Here is a 21,646-nt window from a genome sequence, read left to right as displayed (position 1 = left end):
GTTTAAAGCAGGCGGCTCGCTGTACACCCTTCGAATAAGTATTTTTCCATCAACAAGGGCGAGTTTCAAGTTTAGCTTTGTTGCGTTGCGTCGCAACGTACCAGGCGAGCTGAAAAAGTGTACGCAATAACACGAACACTAAGCCGAGAAAAAAGCAAGGACGAGTCGTCGTGTTACTGCGCACACTTTTTAGTATGCATATAAACCAACTATAGGCTAACCTTCTGTACCAGACGACGGCTGCATGGAGGATTTCAGGCGCAGTAGAATCAGATTACAGGAATTTATTTTTTTCTTCTTCAAAGATTCACAGGGGACATTACCTGGGGTGTATGTAGGCTGACAAAAAAGCGTATATTAGCATGACAACATATGCTTTTCGATGGCAGATTTGAAGCGAAAGGTTTTGATGATGGTCGCCACTTCGATCGGAAAGAAGGCCATTGCAGTCGTTGGCTGTTCTGAGAAAAAAAGACTGATATGTTTGTGTGCGCTTTTTTAAGGTAGACGGCGTTAGGGTGACTATTACGAGAAATGCGATGCGTTAGGGGAGGTATGCTGCCAAGTGTAGAAGTAGATTTAATCGCCAAACATACGGAATACTTACTCTTGGCAACGGAGAGGCATATTCCCACCCGAAAGCATAGCAACCCGATGCAGTTAGCAATGGAAGCAGGCTTTTGAACGGGGCATCTGCCGTCCTGGGGTTAGCAAAGAGATGAGATTGAGACCTTGTTTCAAATATTCGTGAGTGTTAGAAGTTGGCAAGTTTTGAAGATTAAATTTACTTCTGCTGCCAACAGTAAGTATTCCGCATTTTTAGTAATGAAAATCTACCCCGAGGCTTGCGAAGAATACCCTGCCATTTAAAAGGGAGTGCACTAAAGGACAGCTCACATTCTTATTCTCACATGCAGGTTAATTCATGTCTGGAGTGTGCATAAATCAGCGGCCATCTACAGAATATATTAAGGTGTCATACGCGACATGCCAGCACTGCACTGTAAGCTGAAACAATTAGCAAAAAAACAACAAAAACAAAGTTACCTCAAATTTTGAAGTGCCACAAAGAGCGCGCAGCCAGGTATCGCCGAAACAGAAACAATGAGTAACAGTTTGGTCAGCCCTTATAGTAACCACTGTGAGCACGCTGGAGTATAAATCCCTGCCGCTTTTTCTTCGAGGGGCTCTGCCTGGAGACACAGAGAGGATCACGTTGGCCAAAATATAATCTGGAAGCGACACCGGCGAAGTGAGAATGGCTTATTTGAAATGCGCCAAGCGCAAGCGGCCCGAGTGGGGCGCTCGCGACTACAATGTGAGTGCTGCTGTCTCCACTAATCACGTTCGCATAGCTGCCAACAGGGAAGAATTGCAATCGAATTCACGAAAAAAAAAAGAGGCAAGCATTCTGGTGCAGCATGTCCACTCACGAAGACACAGTCGAACGCACACAGGCATTCACTCCACGTTGATGTTTTGCCCAGCAGGAGCGCTCAAGAACTCAAGTACAAACGCGAAAGGGCAAAATGGGATCGCAGTCGCTGCTCGGGTTACAAGATTTCATTAGCCGGGCCTGTTTGCTCTCGAGGACTGCGCTTAATTTCGCTAGGCCAGCCACACGTGCATGCAGCCACCAACAGAAACACCAATTCTACTCACGCACACACGCGCGCTCTCCTTCGGTGCCCGTTCGTTGCCTTCTCTCGCCTCTTCGCTTCGAAGCTGCGCCGACCGCATTTCTAATTAAATGCACCGACCAAACCGTAAAACCCCCGACAACGTGCGAATGAAAAGGCTGAAGCAACGCAGGCCAAAATGTAAAAGTACGCCCCCCCCCCCCCCCCCCCCCCCTTCGGCAGAAACGCCAGCCAGGATAGTTTGCTCGCACGCTTGAGCTGTTACCTATTTTAGTGAAAATCTTCTTCCATTCCTCGACGCCAGCATATACTTCGTCCTCCTTTCCCCTCCAGCATTTCCCGAGGCGCGTATACTTAGCACTCTCTCGTTGAGGCGTAACTTTAATTGCTCGCGTTGTTTTACGGCGATGGTTCTGAAATTTCCGTACGATTTAGTGTAGAGACTGCTCTATTCATCAGCACCTGAAAATGGGTCACGACTGCCGGGAAAGCGGTTGCAGAGCCAATTAAGAGCGCTTTCAATTATTATTAACAGACGCGAAGCTGAAGCGAGAAAGCATGCAGTGAGGAGAAACAGCGGGTTAGAACCATTGTATTGTGTTTCTTAATTAGGATAGCATGGTCGCGCTGTAGCTCTATTCCCTTCTTCCTTTTGTTTTTCCTGGCCCCAGCGACAGTACACTTTACAACTAGGAACGTCTATACAGGTTTAACGCTTATTATGAGGTCCTTTTACCTCGGCATTTTTCTTGGGATGTCTGTATGGTTGCGGTGTTAGTGGGTTTATAACAAGTGAAAGTAATAATTAAAGCTAAATCAAATAAATATCCACGACAGGGAGTCGAACCCTGCGCGAATAAATCAGCTTCACTGGACACAGCGCGAGAGCACTAGGTTATCGGCGCTGTTTTTTTTTCTTTACTGCATGGAAATCAAATCCGCTGAGCTACCAAATGCTTTACGTTCTGCGTGTCCATCCATCATGCGGTCTTCCACAGGCTAGAAAGTCCAACAGATCGCATGGAATCCTGGCGTCTTTCAGGACAGTTAAGAACCGTGTACCCTAAGGCGAGATTTCAATGTCCTTTTTGATTATCCGCTGTAGTATGTCCCCCCAAAAATACTGCATCACGGCCCCATACAAAGCAATTACCGACCGTCTCTGGTTGGCAGCAGAGCTGATAGTTCACTGACTAAGGCACAAAAGCCTTTTTGGCGCGAAGCCAGGCGTTGACGGGCAGAGTCGAAGTGTGGAGTTGGAAAAACAAGGATTTTGCTGCAGGTTGAATGTACGTTCGCTGAACTCGCTTCAGTACACTCGAATCTATAATCCAAGGTAACGCTGCTGATACACAGGCACAGGGAGTAGAGACAGTATTAGTACTTTTAACATCCTCCTCCTTGACAGGCCGAATAGGTACTGAAACCAGGAGCGAACAGTCAGGAGGTCAAAGGTATCAGCAACCTGAGGCCTTCAGGATATCCCACAAAGCTCCCTCACGGGCATGACCAGTCAAAGCAAACAGATAAGGTAGGCGACAGCTTAGTCGTCTTCAAAGCACCGCTAGCAGAAAGGGGTGGGTTGCAGCTTTGGTGCAGAAAAACCGTGAAACAAGCTGGGGAACAAACAAATGAAAAAGGCCCACTCCTCCAGACTCAAGAGAAAGAAACTTCTCTCGACGCATAAGCTCCCATTGAGAGCGCCAAACAAAGGTCGCGAGTAGTCTATGCAGCGCTTGAGCCTTCTTTGCCGCACAGTGCATCGCTTGCAATGCATAGACAAGCTTCGCAACCAAGAAGATTTTGGAAACTTGTGCCCAAGCAAAAATCGAGAGCTACCGACCCATCCACGTGTGCGTCTGGCCCCTCACAGAGAGATTTTGTGACTCCCAATAGGACCTATTATTCCGAACCTATTGAAGCGGGAGCCCAAGATACCGTAGGGAATCAAAGCCCCAGCTAATCCCACCAAAACGATTGGATTTCGCACCCCAATAACCCAACCAGAATCTTTTACATTTTTTTTCAAATTTAGAGCCCTACCAGAGACGTCACAGAATAGCACTGCTAAATACAAAGCTTCAAGCACGCTCTTTTTATTTAAAAAGAAAAGAGTGACGTCATCAGCATAGGCTACAATTCTAATTTAGCATAGTCTAATGTCCGTAAGCAATATAACCCCAATGCTTGCACGCTCCAAGGATGCAAACAAAACCTCATAATGCACCTTATCAATGGCCATCGCAAGGTCAATCTGAATTAGAGTAACCTGACCGATCTCATCGGTTACTGACTCCAACCGAACACCGAACGGGCAATATGTACTTGAGTTTTGATACTGTGGCCTCGAATGCCACATGCTTGATGTGAGCCAATTAAATCCAGCTCCACAACCTGGACGCGGAAAGAAAGGATTTGTGCAAATATTTTATGTGTACATTACATAATGAAATGGGACGGCACCCTTCGATAGTCATGAACCGGACCTTGTCGGGCACTTTTGGGGACAAAAGTCTCCAGGATGCGTGAACGAGAACGGGAGCTGATAGCTCTGTTATTAGCCGCGGGCTGGAGACGACAGTTGTCGAGGTGAAAGTCTGACTCGCTTGCTGTTATTGTGCTAGTGACAGCAGGTGATCGCTACCGAACATGACAGCTATTAGCGAAAATCGCTTGTTGCGCATCCTGGAGATTTTTGTCTCCCATAGCACGCGGCGGTGGCGTCCCCCACCGCAAAAGTGATCTGAACAGGCAGTTGTTGTTGTTGCCTTGGTGGCAGTGTCAAACTGCAACAAACTCTCGCTCTGTCCATTGCATATCGTCCTCTTCTTCCCCTAATACTACACTAAAAATAATATTCGCGCTTTGAGCTATGTGGCGGTAGTGACAGAGAGATGAGCGCTGCATGCGTTGGCGTGGACAACTTTGAGGCAGAAAAATGGCACTGCAGCAATTGGCGTTCACCACACTGCTCCAGAAACGCGACACTGGAGCATAGGCCGTCGGCGAACATTGGGTGCGTTGGCATAGATGATGAAAAAGTTGAACACGCGCATAACTGGCTGCCTGGGTGAGTGGACACATCAATCGCGCTTTCAGCTACGTGGCGAACGGGTGCACCTGCGCAAAAGTGTGCTTCCGTACAACATTTCCTGCTTAGCACTGCTAAACTGCCAGGAATTTTTTGTTTGTCTTATGGGCGTCACGACTGCCCATGGGTTGGACATCACACTTAATTTCAAGGAAACTCCATACCTCGTGCACTTTATCTACGCTGAAAGTGCTGCCTGAAACAGCACCTACTCGGTTATTTGCTCGGAACCTATTAAATTTCAATTGTTTGTCGTCTTCCCTTCAAAACATCCCTCAGCAATCCTACAGCTATGCTGCAGTGGCTTGGCTGTTAATGGTGATTACGCTCTCGTTTGCTGGTTAGTGATGCAAAACTATCGGTGAACTGTCTATGAATAGTATCCATTGAGTGAACAATTGTTTGGCCAATGAAATAAATTATTATTCTGCGTATAGAAGTGCCGAATATTGCCATCACTGTATTCATACTGTATTCATACTGTGTTCACTGAGTTATACCGTACCATCAAAATTAGAAACCAAGCTCGTGAAAGGCGGCATTTTTATGATGCCATCACTAAAACCAGCACGAAAATGTAACTGTTACCGCTTTTATCTTCACCTACTCAGCCGGTGTCGAAGTGGCATGCAGCAGCTTGCCGCCAGTCGCGTTAAGCGAGAAAATTACTCCATGCGGCATCCCGAACATCAATCGTTCGTATTTCTGGAATCTTGGAGTAGTGCAACGGCCTGGGAACTTAACACAGGTAAATATGTAAGGTAGAAAAGTGCAAGTCTTATTAACCATGCTCCTCCCACGGGTCGCAAACTGATGGCAATTTTGAGCTGCTAAATCGTGTGCGTCATGACACAGAGCATTCCGTGCAGGCTTACCTGGCACAACTGGCAGCTTGCATTGTTTTGGAAGCAGCAGCCAAATTCGCAAGAACGCCAAAGTCGGGAAACATAACCGCCGAAACAATAATTCCATTTAATTTCGGCTCAGAAGCAGGCGTGCCCAACGGTGCGTCTCCGGCCACTTGGAAGCTTTGTGCACTGCGGCGCCGGTCGCTGTTGCCAGCAGTATTTCGCGGCATTGTATTTCATCAAGTGACTCTACGCAGGGTACGTCAGCAGCGCGTGGACTGCGGGAACCTATCATCAGGAAGCGTTGGAAAATTTCATCTTACAGAGTTTAGGCGCGGTACGGGTTCAACTGCTGATAGTATACAATAGCTGGTGTGGTATCGACAGTACCGTGGACAGTGCATACCATCGATAGTTGTATAGGAACTTAACTATTGATACTGTCGACAGTACCACTAGTGCTGGTGCATGTAGATTAGTGGTGTCCAGCGTACCAGTCTAGAATAGGCCTCCTCTTCCGCTCACCGCTATAGCACATAGTACTAAGAAGGTTTGCATTGTAGACAGCGAGCCGTTTAAAACTGCCCGATCATTTGAATTGCGTACTCCATGATACAAAATGCGGTCGTCTGCAGAAAGCTTGATTTTGAAGCATATATGCTGCTGACAGCTTCAGTTATGCAGACGAGAAAAAAGAGCGGCCGTAATATTCATTTTCGTGCGATGCCTGAACGTTATCTTTCGAAAGTCACAAGTGCACAACTCACTTGAACACACTGCACGCGTGAATCCAGTTAAGCTGTTCCTTCGAATGGGTTTAGTTGCAGCAATAATTTGCAGTATAAACGAAAAGCAAAGTGGGAGAACCTGGCCACTACCTGGTGAAAAAGAGAAAAACGTGAAGCCGAATGAATGCAGCTACCGGAGAGGCGAGAAGAAAAATTGGAGGAAACATTTAAGCTCCGTCTTACGGATATGATGTGATAGCGTAATGGGTTAATTCCTATATATGTAGAAGGTCACTCTATACTTTACATTGATAGATCCCTGGGAGTTCTCATACCCCACCCAGCGCAGTGGTGCAGCGGTAAAGCGATGCGACACTGCCCTGCGATGGCAGGTGCTCGCAGCGGTGGGCCTTGTACAAATGAGGTTGCTCTTCCCGAGCGACCAATTAACTGCCACCTGCCACTGTGAGCAGTTCACTTACTATCCGGTGGGTAGGTTGTGATGACGCCGCAAGGGCACTTGACCTGGATGGGACCAATTAACTGCCACCTGCCACTGTGGGCAGTTTTCTCACAATCCGGTGGGCAGGTTGTGATGCCCCTGCAAGGTAAGGTGACGTAGGTGGCCCACCTGACTCCTAGGTTGCTCTCTGGGGACCACCTGCCAGAGCCATGCCCGTGATTTTTCGCGCACCGCGCCGACACCGAATTTTATGGACAACGGGGCCGTTAACGCTGCCGCGTTAAAACATGGCGATCCATCGCCCGCGAAATGCGCGCTTCCTGTAGCGATCCGGCAATGCCTGGCCGACGCGGCGCGGCGCGGCGCTAATGGGTGTTTCCGCACACTTCCCCCCTGGGACTCGGCCGTGACAGCTACGCGAGGCCACTTAGCCGGCCAGATGCACAGGCAGCAGTCACCGCGCACAACCCGGACACGCAGTAACTGTCTCGGGTAATTTCGACGACGTTGTGGGCCCTCGGGGCAGGTATCCGCGTCTCTGTTGACACAGCTGCCGCTCCGCTGCTCACTGGTGAGCATCCGGCCTCTTTTATTACAGAAAATGGAGCTTCGGGCACAAGAACCCGTCCACGCCGACAACTAGGCATACGGAAATGTACCAATGTTTATTACCACTGCTAAAAACCCTTCCTACTGCTAGATTTATTTCACTTCGAACATTACCCCGACAGCAAGATGAAATACATTCCGTTAGCCCCATTCAGTCTGATCAGTGCACATCAGAGATGCGAGAGCAGCAGCAAAGTTTCCCTCGCTGACTCAAGACGCGGAAGGCGTGTCCAATGTTCATTTCCTTTGGGAGGTGTGTCGACCTCACACGACCTCGCATCAAGATTTCAGTGATAGGTTGATTTATTGACTGATGAACAATACTTATTAATTCATTAAGAATCAATTATTTAATTGATTTTCGTTTGTTCATTCAATCATTTATCGAATGACAGATTAATATAGCAGACTGCGCTACCGATGTTGCCGCTCAACATATACGCTGAACATATACGGATTCGCATGCGGTAATAAAAACAGAGGCAGACATTGAAGAGGGAAAGAAAGCTTTCACAGTAGAAGTAAAGCAATGAGCGAGTAAATAAGCTGAGGAAAGGAAGTACAGTAACACGTTGATAAAAATATGTCGCCATCCCTCACAGCAGTAAAAAAAAAGAAAGGAAGTGTGGAAACTGAGAGCTCCCCCCAATGGTAAAAAGAGATATTAGAAAACGTCGGGATTAAATGGTCCGAAGTATTCTGGTCGGTTGGTTTATGGGGTTTAACGTCCCAAAGCGACTAAGGCTATGAGAGACGCCGTAGTGGAGGGCTCCGGAAATTTGGACCACCTGGGGTTCTTTAACGTGCACTGACATCGCACAGTACACGGGCCTCGAATTTCTCCTCCAAAGAAATTCAACAGCCGCGGCCGGGATCGAACCCGCGTCTTTCGGGCCAGCAGCCGAGCACCATAGCCACTGAGCCACCGCGGCGGCCTCCGAAGTATTCTACAATGATTATCTTCATGAAGAATTAAATAAATAAAAAAGTAAACCATGCTTGGTTTGACCGACTTCCTGATCACAACACAGCTACTAGGGTACCTGCAAAGCTCGCCAACTTTATCCAGAAGAATTCCCTTTTAGGCTAACAACGCGTGAAAAGCAGTACATAAGATTTCAGTGATAGGTTGATTGATTGACTGATAACCAAGATTTATTAATTGATTAGAATTATTTATTTGATTTTTGTTTGTTCATTCAATCATTTATCGAACGACAGATCAATTTAGCAGACTGCATGACCGATGTTGCCGCTTAACTAGACGACTCCCCGCCATTTCGGCGTCATAATGCAAGAATAAAGCAACAACTTACCTTTCGAGTTTCTGTCTTCATCATCCAGTTCTAGCTTGCGCAACGCCAAGCCCTCCTCCAAGTCGGCGTAGTCTGCAGAGAAAAATAAAAAGCAGTAGAAAGAGATCACTTCACAGAAATTATTCTCACGTAGAAAAACGTGCTTCCCTGCTACATGTGAACATATCGATCCCTTTTAAGGCGAAAGCTTTTAATGGCTCCATACTGTCGTCCGTTAGCAAAGCGTGTCACACGCGTTTATCTAGGGAACTAAGAAAGAAGAAAAGCAATGGTTTCTGCAGATAGACGAGGAAAAAACGAATCTACAAGCCAAGTTTGATGACTGCAGATTAATTAGTTAATTAATTATAGGTAAAAGGTATAAATTTGTTCGAAATAGCGCGGACGTCGATATAGCCACGGGAAAGGTGTGACGTCACATCCACCGGAAGTCGTCCCGGCATAGTGAAAATCGCCACAAAATGGTCGCAAAAACGTCGGATTTGTGCCAGATTAGATGGAAAAATGTGTAATTGAGCGTAAGGAACACTTAAGATCCCCGAAAGATGTATAATTTGGGTATCGATATAGCCACGGGAACGGTGTGACGTCACATCCACCGGATGTCGTCATGGCATACTGTCCTCGGTTTTCGCCTCTGAGCACTTTAGTTGCAAAACTGCCCACGCAATTTTTAAAGGTCTTCACGTATGGGATTCGAGAAACAGTGGAGGCATACATGTGCTTCAGTGCGTGGGAACGTTTTATTTATGAAAGAATCTGCATACGCGCATGCGTGGAGTGTCACTTGCACAATCAAGCAAAATGGACAAATTGTACACGATGGGTGTCTATTCTGACACAAATAACGCGCAGATAATTGGCGGGCGGAGGAGGCGAAAGTGTGTGTTTTTTTTCACAAACGCTCTTTGTTTTACAACAATATGTGCTCTAAATCAGCTTTGTTGCGGAGTGTTCCCCCTTTGTGTGTTTTCTTCTGGTTCCCAGAATTGCCCTTACATAAGCTTTTATAGACATTAGAATGTCTCATGCAGGCGTCTCACTTCGCTGCCTGGGTTGTGCTTTCATTAATTCATTTTTCAGCTGGTTTCTAATTAGAAAGGAATCTACACCATTAGGCGAAATTGGGCATCCTCGCATGCCATACCTACACTGAGACACGTTTTTGTTCGGGAAATATGCTATGCCAATCTCTTAGCGTGACATTGTGAAATACGCACATGCATATGCTATCTTCATTTCCGCATATGCCCGCATTCACAAAACAATAGCAGTTGTTTGTGCAGCATGAAGTAACGTTCACGTGACCGATAAACGGCCTCATGTTGAGAAGAAGGCTGCTCATCAAACAGTGCCGAGAAACCACGAAAATGTTTTTAGTATCTGGGCTTTCCTTAAGACGTACGCCGTTTTGAGGTACCGAAGGTTGGGTGAACGCTCCTGACATTTTGAAGCCAGTGAAAAACTGGCCACAGACTCTGGCGCTGCGCTAAACGACTTTCGTGCGTCGTCGCTGTCGCTCTTTCCGTCGACGTTTTGTCGTGGCGGTGCTGCTATCGGGCCCCACATTCTTCGCGGCGCCCTACAAGGTGCCGTCGACGGAGGCTTTGCTAAGCCAGCCTAGCGAGGAGTCAAGGTGGCGTCGACATGTGACGCACCTAGGGCTCGTCATCGACCGCCAGTTGTCACGCGGCTCTTGCGCAAGTTAGTTAGTTTCTCTTTTATACGATTTTCACTTTTTGCCGCGTTATTTGTTGGTGTCGGTTTTTTCGTTTCCGCTTTCAGCCTACTTACTGTTCCTATTGCCGAGCAACTTTTCATTTTTCTTCGCACTCTATTTTACACCCCTTTTGATCGCCATTTCACCCCTGTCATCGTCGCGCTTCGTTAACTCGATACTGCCACTGGCACAGCCGATGGTAATGTTAGAGGCACTTGCGCAGTTCCCATGCTTTTACGCCTTCTCGCCCTCTTAAATGGTTTATATAGCCCAAAGATTCCGTTTGCTTTCACGTACTCTTTTTTTCTCCCTTTTCAGAGCTGTAGTTGTCGAAGGCTGTTGCTGGATCTACACACCTTTTATCTGTGGTCCGTTTGTCGCTATTTCAGTTATGCTATAGCATGTTAGTGCATGCACTGTTCATGAGTTCAGTTTAGCTGTGTAATGACTAGCCATGCGTGTGAGGTGTTCCTTCGCTATGTCTAGTGGCTGACAGTGTGCCACGTGGTCCAAAATAATGGTATAAATCTGCGCTGGTTTTTATGACGCAATAAAGAGTCGGTAGTCAGCGCCCGTCCTGTGTTTCGTGTTCCTTCTTGCCCTCGTTCCGTTGCGCTGTGTGAATCTGTTTGTTAAAGCATGAACCAACTAGCCCACACCAGAATCCTCTTGCGTAAGCTCGGACGATGCGCAACGTCATGCGGTGGCGAAGAAGTTACAACTAGTTGGAATCTCGCCGCCCTGTCCGCGAAAGGTCGTAGAGCAGCGGCTGTCCTCTTTAATGTATGTGGACGATCTGCATTATAAGCTGATAGCCAGAAAGATTTGTAGACTGGTTAATACATGTGGAGGGGAAGGAAACGCTGTAGGTTCACTTTTTAACGCAATTAAGACTGGTCTGATAATATTCAATCATTGCATTTATAACGTGCATACAACAGAAGGCACAAAAACTATCCGAACAGACAGAATAGAAATATCTAGGGGCATGGGAAAACAGAGGACACATGTACGGTGGGAAAGCATAAACAGAGTGTTAGAGCGAAGAGATGTCGCGATAATGACATAAAGGGCATTGTGGTGTGTACAAACATGAAGTACTGAGAGGAATTTGGAAAGGAATAAAGGCGTCATTGCTTACTTTTGAGAATTTGGTTTTGTGCCCAAGGGAACAAGTTAAGTCGGGACTAGAAATAAATCAGAGAGCCGTTGGAAGATTACCTCTATGTGTCCACGGCAAACCACAAGCGACGCAGTGAACGAAGACATGGGCTTGGGCTTGGAAGCTCAGAGTAATTTTTTTTATTTTTTATTTATAAATACTGCGGTCTTGAACAACAAGACCATCGCAGGTGGGTACATAATTTGTGTAACACCAAAGGACAAAAAGAAAGAAAATACAGCAGACAAGGCGTCATCAGCAGCGAATTACTACATCACACTGTACTGTATCGTTTCACAACATTAGAATACATACACTGCCGTCATAGAGCCAAGCATATAACAGGTAATAATTGAGTAAATCAGAACAAATTACTCAGCAACCGAACACTCAAAAGTCCTTCACTTATTGCAGCAGCGCCTCAAAATGGGACAAATAATTCTGTTCGACTATATGACTAGCAAGGTTGTTCCATTCGGTAATAGTTCTAGGAAAATAGGAATATTTGTATCAGTTCGTTCTTGTGGATAAAGGTTTTACGGAAAGAGAATGTCGTAGGCGCGTTGCATAATCACTAGAGTAACTAACAATTTTCGAGATGTCAATGTTGTAATGCCCATGAATTAACTGGAAAAAGAATTTCAAACGACGAATACGGTTTCTATCAGTAACGGATGGTAAGCCACTCTTTTTAAGAAGATTAGTGATAGAGGTGCGGCCATAAGAATTATAAATAAATCTTACTGCTTTCTTTTGAATCCTTTCTGATTTGTTAATATTAATCTTGGTATATGGGTCCCAGATCACTACGGCATATTCTAAGATTGGTCGCACAATAGTGTTATACGCAAGAAAACGTCTTTCAGGAGTAGCGAACCGTAGTGCACGCCTCAAGAAGAATATTTTGCGCAGAGCATTTGCCGAGACGGTATCAATATGTTTGTTCCAGGAAATATTATTGGAACTCCATAGGCCGAGATATTTGTAGCATGTTACCTCAGAGAGTGCGCAATTGGAAGTACCATAATTTTAGAGGAGAGGATTCTTTTTAAGCGTTATTCTCATATATACTGTCTTATCAAAATTTATCACCATTTGCCACCTATCACATTAGCGGATTACCTTATGGAAGTCATTATTTAGCCTGATTTGATCTTCACTTGAATTAATTCGTTCATAGAGGACACAATCATCAGCATATAACTTAATATGAACAGAGAGATCTTGGACGATATCGTTAATATATATATATAATAAACAAAAGCGGTCCAAGCACAGATCCTTGGGGAACTCCTGATTCAACTGGAATGCTATGTGAGAGGGCACCATTTAGTGTAACAAACTGGCGCCTGTTTGTCAGGTAAGCCTTAATCCAGGTTATTAGTTTATCGCTTTTTATTCATCATCATCATCATCAGCCTGACTACACCCACTGCAGGGCAAAGGCCTCTCCCATGTCTCTCCAATTAACCCTGTCCTTTGTCAGTTGCCGCCACTGTATCCCTGCAAACTTCTTAATCTCATCCGCCCACCTAACTTTCTGCCGTCCCCTGCTACGTTTGCTTTCTCTTGGAATCCACTCCGTTACCCTTAAGGACCAGCGGTTATCTTGCCTTCGCATTACATGCCCTGCCCAAGCCCATTTCTTCCTCTTGATTTCAACTAAGATGTCATTAACCCGCGTTTGTTCCCTCACCCACTCCGCCCTCTTCCGATCTCTTAACGTTACACCTATCATTTTCCTTTCAATAGCTCGCTGCGTTGTTCTTAACTTAAGCTGAACCCTCTTTGTTAGCCTCCACGTTTCTGCCCCATAGGTGAGTACCGGTAGGATACAGCTGTTGTATACTTTTCTCTTCAGGGATATTGGTATTACGCTTTTTATTACAGAACTCAATTTATATATTAGCTTGTTATGAGAAACCGTACCAAAGGACTTGCGGAAATCTAAAAATATTGCGTCAGTTTGTTTTCCTTCGTTTATGGCTTCTGAAAAATCATGAATTGTCTGTTTTAGCTGTGTACATGTCGAATATCCTTTCCTGAAACCCTGTTGAGCTTTCGATATTACGTTATGTTCTTCAAGAAAGGTAGATAAATGTTTATGAATAATGTGCTCAAGTGTCTCACAAGCTGTGGAAGTAAGTGAAATATGGCGATAGTTCTGCACGTGTGTTTTGTCACCGGTTTTATTTAAAGGTTTAACTCTGGCAACTCGCCAGTCATCGGGTAGGGCGCCTTCCTCTATGGACCTTCTAAAAATGACACATAAATACTTAGAGCACCATTGCGCGTACTGCTTCAGAAAGTATTATTATAATATAGAAAATATTATATGCCTGAGGAAATTGGACGACATGTCGACACCTAAGGTGCTTAAATGTTTATTCGAAAGAACGTTTGCTCAGAGTAGCGGAAGAAGAGTAGATAACTAAGCAGTGAACATGCAGGAAACAAGGACGGGGAAATAACGAGCTCTAAACGATAGATAAAAAAAGCAGATCATAAAGTCTGGATTAATTCCGTAGAAAAGAAACACACTACAGCACTATATAAAAATTGCAAAAGGCGGAGCAGGAAAAAATCGTTCTGTGATAACTCACGAGGAATTGCCCTACTCTTTGAAGATAGATCAGGGTGTCTTAGAACTCGAACCTACAACGAGAAGTTTAACCAAGAAGACGACAAATGTGCAGTGCGTGGCAAACCAACGGAAAGAATTGTAGCGGTATCCATCGGCATGTCGATGCAGGCACAGTCACTATCTTTGAAGAGAGAAAAATGGTCATGCGAATGATTCTGCGGTAGAAGTTAGAAAAAAGCGATTGGAAGATAGCGGCTCAAAAGCAGGGAGGAGACCTAAGGTTACAAGTTCAGAATTAAAACTCGTGATTAATGAAACTGATGAATTTATAGAAAACTTGGTTACATTTGACGGATTGCTTAAAGAAATGCAAAGAAAGGAAAAAAAAAAAAAACAGCCCAGCATGGTGGCAACCGCCACCACCGCGTTTCAAATGGGAAACTCCTATTTTTCATTCATCCCTCCATCGAAGCGCCGCCCGTCCAAACATAGGATCCCTATGGGAATTTTCCTTCCCGAAGAGCCATCCGTTTCATCCTCAGGGACCCGTTTGATGATTACCTTCAATACTTGGCCACCTACTGTAATAGAGCAAACAGATAATGCTCTACTCAGAGGAGACAGGTAGCAGTGTGAAGTGACATCATCCCAGTGCCTGAGACTTTACTGCATTTCACTAAGCACGCGAGGACCCTACTAATTTCATTTCAGTTTTGGTCCTCGTATCGCCGCATATCCGTTCCTTCCAGCGCACAGGATAAAATCGGGGCCTTATTCTGGTTTACACCTCCTTGCTCTGTCTCTCTCTCTCTCTCTCCAAGCTTGTCGTGCAACTGCACTACATGCTATTATTGCAAAACATAAATCTGTGAACTTACCACGAGAGGTTGACATACTCAGCATTAGAGCCACCATCTTAAAATTCTTACGCATGTTTGGAAGAAAGCCTACTCCGGCAAAAACTGGGAAACAAATGGGGCTTGGAACAACGCCGAAGTATTTAGTGTCTCGCCTAAACAAGAAAAAAAAAAAAAGACTACTCTACGGATGGTCGAAGAAATGGTACCAATAATAACAATATACAAAGCTCCGCCATTGAAACAAAGGGCGTTTCAGACACGCGTGGAGTCGACCTTCTTCACGAGTGTTTTCTTAGCGCACGAAGCAGCTGCTCTTATATCACCGAGATGAAGGCGCCCGCTTGTCCGTCGTTGCGGTCTGTCGCACTTCTTGCGCCACGTGTCGAGAGGACACAGTCCAGAGCCGCGCCACCCTCCACGAGTCCCGCTGGGGGCTGACGCCGGAGCGGCGACGCGTATTTTGGAACGACAACGGAGACGCACTTGGAAACACTCGCGTGGCAGTCACCGGCATTGTTTCCGGGCTGTGGGCGTTAGTCACGGCCAATTGCAGCTCCTGGACACAGGTTGCATAACCGGCGGTCTTGACCAGTCCTTGAGACGAAGTCGGCGCTAGCTGCGCAAGACAAGAAACGCACACAGGCAAAGGCGCATCTGTCTGGGCTTGCCTCGCGCACGCAGCAAGGCGTCAACCGCTTTGACATCAGGCTAAAGAAGACGGCGAGGGGTGTGGGTGCGCGATGACGGTTAAGGAACGGCAGTGCTGTAAGCAGTGGAGAAAGACAAGCGGGAAGAAAGAGCGTGAAAGAAATTCGCCTTCAGGCCCTTGGTGTCACACCTCGTCAGAGCGAAGAAAGTAGGCTAACGCCGCGGTTTGTTACGACACGCAGTAATAAGAAGTTTACAGTTTACGCTCAGCTGAAAGATTGTGACGTGCTTGAAATGCTTCCCTTCGTTTTCCCTTCCCCGGGGTGGAAAATTGGCCGCGCTCGGCACTGTCCACCAAGAGGGCTCACCGGGATAACTCTGGCCAGCTAGGAAACAGGGAGCCAGTTGCGACACCGTGCAGTCCACAATGAGCCTTCTGCGCAGTGATCCCGCAGACAGCTTTCGCGCGACCCTGAGGAGAAACTGTGTCGACAGACTAGCGCCTTCTCGTGAATCAGCTTATTTAAGAAAGATAAAAAAAGAGAAGATATCGCCGACCGTTTTCGACAGCCAAGTTCGGCGATCTGAAGACGTTTTCATCTTCGTGGTTGCACTCCGCCCCTGCGGTGATCGCGGAGTCCACCTTTGTGAGCAGTTTTAATCGATTGGTAGGAATATCCAGTTTCCTCAGCAATAAATTCCGCATTTCGCACGAACCAGGCTGGCTCCAGTCGATGGATCTGCGTCGTGCTACTCAGCAAATGCCTGCGCTTGGGGTTGGGCTGCAAGTGCTGCCCTCTTCTGAAGCTTCCTCGCGAAAGACCACTAGCGGCCACCGCAAACGTGCTGCTTTACAAACACTTGCGCAGGACTGCCACGTGTCTGACGGGGCTTCCCGTCGAACGACACTCTGGCAGCTGATGAGGGGAGCAGCGCCAGAAGCGGGACAACAGAACGTCTCTGCAAACGCTGTGCCAAGCGAGGGCTTACGAAGAACACACAACAACCTTTTTCAGCTGACATGTCGAGCGTGCATGACTCACTGCACTTAATCCCTCAGGTTTCACGTTTTATTCGAAAGTCAAGTTAAGTATACAAAAATTGATGGAGGAGGAGGAGGTACCAAACTACAAACATTCACGAGAACCTACTCTTGTTGCATATATAATCGAACAAAAGCAAAAAACGACTTCATGTAGGGGTTTCATTTCTCACACTGCGGCTGGGTGAGGTCTGTTATCTCTATTTCAGTCAGGAAACATGCGTCAACTCCTGATTTTGCATCAGTTCACGAAACCGCGGCGACTGGTAAAGCAGCGAAGCTCGAGTAGAAGCTAGGGATCCGGACCTGAAGCTGCAGTCATCTGTTCGTCCCCTCGTCGGCACCGTTGAAATGGTTTTCGCTGCTCTTTTCGCCCTCCGACAAACGAACGAGGCGTGACGCAAAAATAGCCCAGCGGCACAAGGAACCCCGCCGCGCGTCCATTTTTCAACGTGACAGAACGAGAGAAAAGTAGCTGTCAGAGAACTGAGCCGCTCAATGCCCGGCTTCCCCCGTTCTGTTTGGTAAACACCGTCGCACTTCGAGAAGCCCCGCTTTTCAACAACGAGTCGTCCTTGCAACTCGGGAAGGCGACACACAGAAAGCGCGGACAAGGACGCCAAGCATAAAACGTCGCTGGAGTTCGCAAACGCTGTTTTGCGACTGGAATAGAGACGCTTCGACACAGGGCTGAAACGTGCAGCCTCTCGAGTCACTTGCATGCTGGATATCGCATACGCATGCCCGGCTGGCATTTATGGCGCAGCTCCTAAATTCCGACAGTTGAACGAAAACAGTTGGAGACTAGCGTAATATGCTACTCTGCTCTAGATCTGGAGTTTTAATCAGTCATTTTTGCGGTCCGTGATGGCTAAGATTGAAACGCCCTTGCACTCTTAGCGATTACATTTGTTCAGCACAATTTCGCAGGTTTAATTAATTCTATGCTTACATGCTTTTGTATGACTGTTTCACATCACTGTCTTCCCCCCCCCCCCCCCCCTTATGTAATGTCCCAGACGGGATCTTTAAGGGTTCAATAAATGATGATGATGATGATGATGATGGCTTAGTGGCCACGCTTAAATTAATTATAACTGCGAGGTATCTCTGCCCAAAGCTAGTTTACCCCGTATACGTGACTCGGAGTTTCGAAGCCGGCTGGGCTCATTCCTCAGCGGTGGCAGAAGGCTGTTGGCTCGTGTCTTTAAGCGCATGGGGGGGGGGAGAGGGGGGAGGGGAAGGGTGGCTCAACTTGAGGTCTACGGCTGTGAGTCACGGCGCCTGTCTGTGCACAGATGGTCGCTGTCGTCCTTTCTTGTGTTGTAAGCCGCAGAGCGAAGTCCCAGCGCATACATAGGGTGGAGGTTGCCCTTTGTGCGATTGACATTGTTCGGAGTGGCATAAATATGCCGGTATTGACGCAATATCGAAACGCTCGCAATGCTATTGTTGAAGAGCTACTCGCCAGTCCGACGCTGCCTGTGTTGAGCGGTTGTTTACCAGCGCTAGCTGGGTCAGTTGCACCAGTTCGTTTGACGAGAAATTCTTGAAGCCTTGTGCAGGCGATGTCATCGATGCGCATGCACGTGTCTTTCTGGTCAGATCAGTGTATTACCTTAAAGGCCCTCTTTTGTCGAGGGTATTACATAAGGGGTGGGGTTTTACTGAAATTAGCTAACAAACAGCGAAAATTATTTGGCACTGGAGGTGATCGGTTACACGTTCTGGAGAAGTAGATGATGAAGCGATGTTGCTAATGTCACGGGATAGGCCTTTCAGGTGCGTTGCTGCTCGAAAAAAGAATGAAGCACGAAAGGCGGCAGTGCACGATGGCGGCCGGGTAACATGAAGGGGATCACAGGTGCGGTGATGTTTGCGTGCTGCTGCTGTCATATACGGTAACCGACTCAGTGAAGAATGAAATTATTTGCGATAAAGGGCGCAATGCGCAATGCAATAAAGGACGCAATGCGGCGACGGAACGAAATGGGCTTTCAACGAAGAAATGCTCACGTCGTATCTGCGAACTTCATTTGCCAAGAATATGCCTGCTCGGTGACAGCGATGGCGGATCTGTGTCGAAAGGATAAAATGCTGTCCAGACTTCCTTGGTCTTCCCTCCATTTTCTAGATGCCAAAACTTATTTGCTCACACTTACATGCATACATGCTTCCACCAGCCTCAGTGGTCACCACCATTCTTGCACACGTTCCTCAACCTCATTAACAAGGCTTCTATGTTTCAGAGCACTATCACACTGGCGTACCTTAGGGATCCATCCTTGCACCTCTTCTATTACACATATCAATGGTTTTCCGAACTCTCTTCGCTCATCGAACAGCTTACTATATTTATACATACTGCAGCCCTATTGGGCTATTGCAGGGGTGGGTGTGAACAACAGTTTAGGAAAACATGGAGCACAACAATGGAAAACATCCGAAACAGTACGAGTGAAAACAAGAAAAACGAAAAAACTATTCAATAGCCGCTAAAAACAGCTCTAAAGGAAGAGAGCGAGTAGGACCGGGTAAACAATTCCAATATTCGATTGCACGCGGAAAAAAACTGTATTTAAAAGTGTCCGTGCGGGCAAAATAAGGCGTGATGTTTAGGCTGTGGTGAGGCAGATGATACAACTATACTCTTTGCACATGAATCTCCCAATGAAATTAACATTAAACTTAACGCAGACGAAAGTAATTTGACAGTGTGGTATCAAATTATTATGCTTGCTATTACTTCCCATAAATCTAGCTTTGTATTTTTACTTCTCAACGCAAAACTATATCCCGAACCCCATCTATTACTACGAATTCCACATCACTTGATGCCGCTGACTAGATCACATTTGTTGGAGTTGAATTCGAGAATAAAACTTAGGAATCACATTCACTCTGTAACAAGAAAAACAGCGTATAGCATAAGCATACTAATCAAGATGCGTTCATATTTTAATATCAGAATCCTAATATAGCTTTAATAACCTTTACCACGCATTCAACATTCATTCATACATAGCCACAATACAGCTACTAAGTTCGTGAGGTGGTACTTACATAATTCACTAGCCTCCTATCAATGATGTCTCCAAAATCAAGCATCACGCACAATAACTTTCCCTCAGTTCATGTGAGGAGCTTAATCTCATCCTCGCGCTCATAACATTTTATAAGTTTCGCATCAGTATAAATATTCTCACGGTACTTTGGCATTTAAGTTCATCAGTGGCGACCTTGCATATCCACTAATTCATGACGATTAGATATCTACCACATTTCAACTGTTTTCGCAGTAAACTTTCTTGCACTCAATACCCAGAAGTAATTACGAGAAATTCCGAGCTAAATTTCACGCCTCATTAGTGTGGAACTCAATACCATCACAAATAAACAAGGTGCCATCAGTTCATTAAGTTAAACGTAGGTTGAAAGAGTTCCTGATTAGGACTTGAGAAATATTTTTTTTGTTTATTTGTCTCAATTCTCCTCAATCCCGATTCTGATTTGAGCCAAATGCTTGGTAATGAACATTTTTTCTTGCTTTTTGGTTAAGTTATGTGTTTGTTCTCTGTACTGCCGAATATAACTGTAATAACAGTTTTTATTTTATTATTTATTTATTGATACTGTCAGCCCTGTATGGGACTTTTACAGGAGGGGAAAAGTGAATAACAAGTAGCCTATCCTAATGCAGATATTTGTAATAATAACAAAGCAGGCCGTTAACAACACCTGGGGTTAGAAACAAAATATTTGTAGTTGTCACATAATAAATTAAAAGAAAGCAGGTATACGACCCTGGATGCACTTGCAAATGAAAGAAACTCATTGGCTGAAAAAAACAAAAACAAACAAGAGTGTCTGTGATGTTTGTTGTGATTTATTTTTTTACAGACGTGCATTGTACAGCAGTGTCAGGTAGAGAATTCCACGCATTAATCGCTCTTGGAAAAAAACTGTACTTAAAACAATAAGTCCGATAAGATGGGGATGAAACTGTGTCCAACAATTTCCGCTCATGTTCTTAATCAGTTGCCTGTTCTCCTTCCTTGATTAACTCAATTGATAGTCATTTCTTCTACTTGTTTTTGACATTTATTACATGTGTTACTACTTACAGGCGGCACCCCACAGTCTCTGATTTTGGGACTTCTGTGTTCAATAATATGTATCTATGCTAATGTTTGTGCAATAAACCCACTAGCTTCAATTCTTCGAAATCTTCTAAGCATTGCAATACCGAAGCTGAAACCGCTTCTCAAGGTCCTGTACGATGCAACCGTCGACCTGTCGGGGCTGAGATCACATTTAATTAGAACCCATTTCCTTATTACACGGATCGAGTGAAATGGTTGCTGCGGCTTGCATACGCAGATTCCCTGCTTTGCCAATATCTATTCCTGCTCGCCATGCGCGTTTCAATCCCTAGAATTTCGTGTTTTTTTCTTCTTGCGGTGTGCGCTGTTTCAGAAGTGTTAATAATAATAATAATAATAATAATAATAATAATAATAATAATAATAATAATAATAATAATAATAATAATAATAATAATAATAATAATAATAATAATAATAATAATAATAATAATAATAATAATAATAATAATAATAATAATAATAATAATAATAATAATAATAATCTTTATTCAGCATAATCTGAACATACAAAGACTAAGCATTAACTAAGCATTACGGGCTGCGGGAGGATATCTGTGAGGTTGTAAAGGTTATATAATGCAAGCAAGTGGCTCTGCTCTCTCATTTTTGAGCAGCGGAATTCATTTTGTGCTATGAGCAGTACGCACCAGGAAGTAAGTCACCGAGCCATGGTTTTGACAACAGAAAGAGAAGTGCTTTGTTAACTAGAATGTGTGTGAGCTAGAGGAATCGTGCGCCTTGTAGTTGACGGGTTAAGGAAACGCTGTGT

General features: G+C 45.4%; 1 protein-coding gene across 2 annotated transcripts in view; it reads right to left on the bottom strand.

Moving 5' to 3' along the window:
- The window catches only part of LOC149365150 (dorsal-ventral patterning protein Sog-like), a 209,030-nt gene that overhangs the window by 41,732 nt on the left and 145,652 nt on the right, over nucleotides 1-21,646 (bottom strand). For both annotated transcript variants that reach the window (XM_089575241.1, XM_089575240.1), the window contains exon 4: nucleotides 8,696-8,767. In XM_089575241.1, coding sequence (XP_089431367.1) covers nucleotides 8,696-8,767 — 72 coding nt within the window. The remainder of the gene's footprint in view (nucleotides 1-8,695; nucleotides 8,768-21,646) is intronic.

This window comes from Amblyomma mixtum, chromosome 2 (genome assembly GCF_055824585.1).
Source record: "Amblyomma mixtum isolate Tamu chromosome 2, ASM5582458v1, whole genome shotgun sequence".
Lineage (NCBI taxonomy): Eukaryota > Metazoa > Arthropoda > Arachnida > Ixodida > Ixodidae > Amblyomma > Amblyomma mixtum.
Note: the sequence above shows the minus strand (reverse complement) of the source record. Positions and strands in the feature narration are given on the sequence as shown.